This window comes from Nematolebias whitei, chromosome 5 (genome assembly GCF_014905685.2).
Source record: "Nematolebias whitei isolate Nwh7 chromosome 5, NemWhi1, whole genome shotgun sequence".
NCBI classification, from domain to species: domain Eukaryota; kingdom Metazoa; phylum Chordata; class Actinopteri; order Cyprinodontiformes; family Rivulidae; genus Nematolebias; species Nematolebias whitei.
The window spans coordinates 2488752-2496130 of NC_056502.1; the positions used below are offsets into that span (position 1 = coordinate 2488752).

A 7379-nucleotide genomic window follows, 5' to 3' on the forward strand; every position below is an offset into this window, starting at 1 on the left:
CCACTGTCCCTCCTCTGGACATGTCCAAACCACTGTCCCTCCTCTGGACATGTCCAAACCACTGTCCCTCCTCTGGACATGTCCAAACTACTGTCCCTCCTCTGGACATGTCCAAACCACTGTCCCTCCTCTGGACATGTCCAAACCACTGCCCCTCCTCTGGACATGTCCAAACCACTGCCCCTCCTCTGGACATGTCCAAACCACTGTCCCTCCTCTGGACATGTCCAAACCACTGTCCCTCCTCTGGACATGTTCAAACCACTGTCCCTCCTCTGGACATGTCCAAACCATCTCAGTGTGTCCTCTCTAACTTTATCGCCCAGTTGTTCATCCTGTGCTGTACCTCTGATGATCTCATTCCTGATCTTCTCCATCCTTGTCTCTCCTAAGGAGAACCTCAACATCTTCATTTCTGACTCTTCCAGTTCTGTCTCCTGTCTTTTTGTCCATGTCTCTATCTCCAGACCAGACAACATAGCTGGTCTCACCACCTCTGTACTGGAGGTAAAATTGTCAAGATTTGCGAGGTGTCTACGTGCCGTGTTGGTCTCCGAGTTGTTTCTCTGATGTTCATCAGATTGTGTTGTTAACTGTAGTTCAGTCTCCAGGTCTGAACGTGAGCAGCACGTCTCCTCTTAGATTTCATGCCCACATTGGTTTAGATTGTTTAACTTGGTAAATCTACACGTTTCCAAGACCAGTTTCATTCAGGACTAATGAACCCCTCTACGTACCTGGATTATTGAGCATGGACTTTGTTGTTTTCAACCAGTTTGACATGACTGTCAACAAGGAAGAGGGCCGGCAATGGAGGAGGGGGCGTACCAAAGAGACCATCTTATCACGAGCAGAACTGGTTTGTTCCACTTTGGAGTAAACTGCTGGAGGAAGAATCAGTTTTGTTGTGTGTTTCCTTGACTGATGAAGCCTTCTGGATGGAAGGTGAAACGTTTCAGCACAAAAAAAAGAAACTGTCCAGATGACCTGACTGAAAAATGTTGGATTGTACACCTGGATTATTGAGCATGGACTTTGTTGCCCTCTACATATGTTTCTCAAAAACATTTAAACACTTTCAACTATATTTTATTAATTTACTGAGGTAGAAAAAGTGAACTTTAATACTTAACAGCCTCTGATTGTATATATTTCTGTGTTTATTCAACAATAGGAGTAATCTTTCATTACCAAAGACTAATTAGAAGTAAAATAATGGAAATGATTTTTAAATGGACGTGGAGATAAAGGGGGCTCTCTGGATGTCTTATGTTATTTTTATTCCAAAACTCATAGAAAGATCAAAACTTGAATTATTTCTGCAGAAAAGCTTTTCTGGCTGTATCTCGCCATTTGACTGAAATAGCAGAGTAATTAAATTCAAAATGAGTTTTATTTTATTTTGTTTGGCTAAGTTTTCCTCCCAGTTTAAAAGCATAAAAGACATTTCTGACTGCAGTCAGTGGAACTAATGACCACTTAGTAACATGTTTTTAAGCACCAAGTTTTTTTTACTGCTTTTTCTTTAATCATTGCATGATTCATGGCCGGGGAACAGGTGGGTCTATGTTCACACAACGTGATTAAAGAAGTGACTGCAACAAAAACCAGAAGGCTCCTGACCTTTAGACACTGAACTTTGTCTGTCGTTTGACCTCGGATGCATAAACGTCCTGGTTCTGCAGCACCTGCCTTGTTCCACACCAAGAAGAAGAATCTAATGTGAATGTTTAAAATATCTCTGAGTTGCAGGAGCTGGATGTGGTCCCAGATCTGCTGGGAGACAACGCCAGGTGTCTGTTGAAAGAGTGGAACTTCATCCAGGTTTCTGTGAGTTTCTGCTTTAAACTCAAGTGAAAACTTGTCCAGAAAGTCAGAATTGGTTCTTGGAGGTTAGATCCAGTGTGCGTTTTATGTTTTGTTTGCAGGTCACGTCTTCTTGCCTGTCTCAAGTGGAAGCTGTACTCAAGGCTTTGGAGGCAGCAAATCGAGCTCTTCTCCACCCACCGGTTGTCATTTGGGTGGGTGTGTTCTTGGATTTTACAGCCGTTAGCGAGGCGCTAAATATAAAAACGGTTCTCACAGTATGAAGTTACAGTGCTCATCTCTGGTATTCTTGTTGTCATATGAAACTTGTATTTTTAAACCAAAAAGCTCAAATGTTCACGTTCGAGTTCAGGAATCTTTATTTTCACCAAGCGGCGATTAGTTTCAGAGTCAGTACGAAACATTCATACTAGACGAGACGACATGGAAATAGCTGAACAGAAATCATCACCGTTCATTGAACGTTCATAGATATCAGCACTGCAACGAACAAAACAATTAAAGCACAGATGCCTGAGTTAAGATAAACAATCTCAAGGTGCACCGATTGCAGTTTTATAGCCGATCACCGATTCCTAAAAAGTCTGACCTGCCGATTCCGATTTAGTTTTATAAGCGACACTGTCAGGTGTTGTGAAGTCACAATGCACCTTCAGTTTTCCATCTTATTTTATTGAAAAACAATATCCTAGAAGCGAAACAAGCTTGTGTTAACTGTCCATGAGGTAGTGCTGTGAAATATAAAGTTCAGACAATTGTTGTTAAAACAAAAACCAATGGGTAAAATCGGTTTCTCATGCAAGTATCTGCCGATTTCCCAAAATTAAGGAAATCGGGGCCCCCAATCTCAAATTTTGAACTTCTTCAATTCAAACTTTGTCACGTGTCAAACTCGAGGCCCGAGGGCCAAACATGACCCTTGTTACGTCTTATTTGCCCCCAAGGGGAGATTTTAATAGTGAAATGTTTGTATTGCATCCCATTTTATTAAACACAAACAAAACAAAATAAAACTGAGCATGCTTTATTCATTGCAGACTTCTCACTTATCCAACTTTGAAATCAAGAAAAATTAGAATTTTTCTGGAATCTTTGATTCGGATGAAAGCAAAGAGAACGTCAAAAGAGACGGATGAAAGTCAGAAAAGACGTCAGGTGTCTGACAGGAGGTGACATATTGACTCAAACTGGCCCCCGCTTTGAAATGAATTATTCATTTTGGCCCCTTTTGTAACTGCGTTTCACACCCTGCTCTAAATCTTGTGGATCGCCAGTTAAAACAGAAGTCAAACTGCTTTTGTTTAAGAAATTCTGTTTGACACATTTCTATTTTATAGACCATAATAGATTTATTTACTCCACAAATCCTTCACTTGAGACAAATACATCTGTGGCTTAAACTTGTTGATTATGTTTTATTCATGAGCATCTTTTACAGCCTGTTTAATGCATTTCAGTTCTTTTATAATCTACCTTTAAATCTACAACTTTTGATTGGTATTTAAGTTGAGTTACAAAATAATGCTTATTAAAACCATCTAAACTTAGGTCGTGAACACACTTGAACTCCCGTCCACACAAGCAAAGTCTTTAGGGATGAAAGGGTCATTTTCATGGAGCTTTCCTAAGTGGACATTTTTAGGAATGAGTCTCTAGAGTGGAGCTGTGTAGACGGGAACAACAAAGATGGCTTGGCAGATTGTTTGTTGAGTTCCCGCTATCAGTTGGCGCTCTAGAAGCCAAAACAACAATGGATCTGTTTATTAGTGTATTCACTTTTTTAATGCCCGTCTCATTTCACCTTGATTTTTGTCACCGTTCATCTTGGACTGTGCTGAAATGGTCAATCACCGAGAGGAAATTATAAAAGGTATCAAAGCAAAGAAATAAACTACATTTGTTTTGGAAATATCTTGCCAAACTCAAAAAGTGACATTTTTAGGGAAATTTCTCAGAAAATCTGTAACCAGTAAAGTGTAAGTGTCAGACTGGTCATTTTCCCAGAGCTCTGGTTGAGGTGAGTCAATAAAGTGACCCAGTCTTTCAATTAGGCTTCACTAATTGGAGAAACAAACTTTAAAGAGCTCCATCGTACTCCCAGGCAGGATGCTGCGTTCTGTCTGAATATAACGCAGCCGAGCTCAGTCTCATGTTCTTTATACAGTTTGACATACAGATTATAATGTTGCAACATGTTCAATTCAATTCAGTTTATTTATAAAGCGCCAAATCACAACAAAGTTGTCTCAGGGACTTTACAGGAACATTCACATAAAAGCCAGTTAGTAAAGTTCTCTATCTAAGGAATCCAGCAGACAAGATGAATCTTGGCTTCGTTGCAGTCTCCCATCCTGAGCAAGCACAGTGGAGACAGTGGAAAGAAAAACTCCCTTTAACAGGAAGAAACCTCCAGCAGAACCAGGATCAGGACAAGAGACCATCTGCTTTGACCGGCTGGTTGAGAGGACAGGAAGGAGAGACAGACCAACACAGAATGGTAGGTCCAGGTCTAGGTCCAGGTCCAGATATAGGTCCAGGTCCAGATATAGGTCCAGGTTCATATATAGGTCCAGGTATAGGTCCAGATATAAGTCCAGGTCCAGATATAGGTCCAGGTATACAGTAGGTCCAGGTCCAGATATAGGTCCAGGTCCATATATAGGTCCAGGTATAGGTCCAGATATAGGTCCAGGTCCAGATATAGGTCCAGGTGTACCTGAAAGACAAAAACACATATTAAGGATAGAAAAAATAATTACAAATACAAACAGGTTGAGCAGAGTAAGTAAAGACAGCAGCAGAGTGAAAAGTGTGGTCAGTTTGTCCTCCAGCAGTCTAAGCCTATAGCAGCAGAACTAAGGGACAGCTCAGGAAACCCAAGCCGACCCTAACTATAGGATTTAGCAAAAAGGAAAGTCTTAAGCCTAGTTTTAAAACTGGATAATGTGTCTATGGACTATGGAGCTTCCAATAACCAGGGTCTGCTTCTCAGCGGGTGTCACAGAGCGAGGAACATCTATTAGAAACGTGAACGGGTCGGTGGTGAACTGGGGGCTTAGCCTTAGCACTACGCTTGCTCCGGACCGTCACCCAGCCGGTCTGGGGTCCCGGCTGCTCGTGGTCTGCTGGGGGACCGCTAACGGGAGCTAGCCTCTGTGGTTCCGCGCTGTCTAAGGGACCTGGCTAGCTACTGGTTTTTCTACAGCGCGGAGCCGAGCTTCCAGTTCAGACAGCCTCTCCTCCAAAGCTACCATAAGACTACATTTGTTACATGTATCATTTCCACTAAAGAAGGAAGAGGAGGAACTAAACATCTGACACACGGAGCAAGAGAAAACAGGAAGCAGGGAGAGAAGCAGCAGCCATGCTAAGCTAACGCTAGCAGAGCCAAATACACCAATAAAAACCGAGAAGTGTTGAAAGATAAGAGGTGTTTTAAGCACTATCCAACTGTAGAAAAACAACTGTACTAAGTGTGTTTGTGATCTAGAATGAAAAACTGTGCAAAAGATAAATCCAGAAAACAGAGACGACTCGAGCAAACCATTCACTCGCGCTACCGACAGACAAACAGGAAGTGACACAATACGTCTCACCACTCAAACTATGTTCTGACAACTTTTTGAAAAATGGGATAAATTGACGTCCTCTTAACATAAACATGGTTGACAAGTGTTTTCTTGTTGCTCCTGGTGGCCTTTGTTTCCATAGGTACGTCTGAGCAGTGCACACGAGCACATGGTCAACAGGACAGAGTTTGCTGCAATCATGGACCTGGCCTCTGCAGCCAAGCTCCAAAATATTCTCCTCTATGGAATCCAGCTTCATCGGTCCGAGGTAAGAGCTCCGCCTGTCCCCCCTCTTCTCCATTATTTTCTTTTGTTTCGTTTCATTAAGAGAGTTCCGACTTCCTGAGGAATGCACGTTAAAAGAGAGGCCAACAAAAACAACATGTGAAATGTCTTTTAAGTGTGTTGTTCCAATGTCTTGTCAGGTCTTTTTCTTTTTTTTGTTGCTTCGGGCAAGATTGCCGTCTTTTATCACCCATCTTTACGTGCGGAGGTGTGCACAGCTTTCATGTACAAGTGGGAAAAGACGTGTGCGGTAGTGTGATTAAAAGAACAGGATATCGACTTTTTCCTCTGAAACGTGCGTAAGCCATATTGTTTGAACTGAATGCCAGAGGGATGAAAAGGATGGAGAGGTGCTTTAGGTGCAAAGCTCCATGCAGCTCAAGCATCTCGGCTGAACTGGATGTCATGGGAAGTCCTCTGTGAGGCCAGCCAAACATTCACTGGGATTGCTAAGGTGGATGTGCTTGACCTGAAATCCATCATTTACGGCTCAGTAATTTCAGGATTACATAAAGATGAGATATTTATCTTGCACAGTGAGAAGTGTCAGGATTCAAACTACCAGAGCTATCAAATGAAATCATTTTTTGAGCAAGATGTGCACAGCAAAGAAAGACAAATGTTGAATATTCATGGCGTTCTTGGCCCTACATATGACATCCATCATGATTTATGTTCACGGTGGACTGCAACTGTGTGACAAATGAGTTTTTCTTGGCAGCTGCATCACTTCACAAATCGGTGGTAACAGCCTCTGCGCCTGGAGCGAGGCGATGTTTGAGCAGGTTGGGTTCTTCTAGTCCTGGATAAACAGGTAAAATCTGAGCTGAAGGGTTTGTCAGTGGTCAGTAAGTGTGAGGTGAATCGGGCGATGACATCACCAAGCCGTCTAATTAAAAAGAGATGCTGTGTTTTTATGATGGAGAGGCACGAAGCACCCTGCTGCTCTGCATGTGAGTTTGATTGTGGTATCAGATGTTGGACATTGTGTTTTCCCTCTGAATTATGGAGACCAAGGCTGTTAATTTGTCATCCTGTTCCACTCCGACGAGAGAACAGAGACAAAGGAAAGGGAGTGGACAGAGATAATGTGCTTCACCACGATAAAATGCTCGGCCCTGTGAGATAGTGGAACAACAGAAAGCAGCCTCCTATAAATCACTGTTAGCATTTTGTTGTAATGAGCGTAATTCTTCCCAGATGGCCTTCATTCATTCTGCAGAGATGCTTTTAAAACATCTTCTTTTAAATATGGCTCTAATGCCTTAGTTTTTCTTTTTCTAATGTTTTAAAAACACTAAACAGGAGTTACAAGTCCAAACATTATTTTATATTTTTAATTGTTGAAAGACAGATCATCATGAGCACTGCACAAAGCATGATATTTAGTTCTATTAATAGATTTAAGCAGCCAAAATAATTATTTTTCAATTTGGTTTCTTGAAGTCTAACATGTGTTTGCCATATGACAACACAATCTGGATTAAATCTTCTGTTCCTACAAATTCAATTCAGCTTAAATTCAGTTTATTTCTAAAGCTCCAAGTCACAACAGAAGTCGTCTCAGGGCCTGAACAGAAACATTCATATATAAAATAATAATTAACAGAAACATTCATCTATAAAATAATAATTTAACAGAAACATTCATGTATAAAATAATAATTAACAGAAACATTCATCTATAAAATAATAATT

General features: G+C 41.3%; 1 protein-coding gene across 1 annotated transcript in view; it reads left to right on the forward strand.

Annotated features, from left to right (window-relative positions):
- crppa (CDP-L-ribitol pyrophosphorylase A) overlaps positions 1–7379 on the forward strand; it is a 45039-nt gene that overhangs the window by 17683 nt on the left and 19977 nt on the right. Inside the window, exons 7-9 of the mRNA XM_037676067.1 lie at positions 1753–1830; positions 1929–2021; positions 5539–5664. Of these exons, the coding sequence (XP_037531995.1) occupies positions 1753–1830; positions 1929–2021; positions 5539–5664 (297 nt within the window). The remainder of the gene's footprint in view (positions 1–1752; positions 1831–1928; positions 2022–5538; positions 5665–7379) is intronic.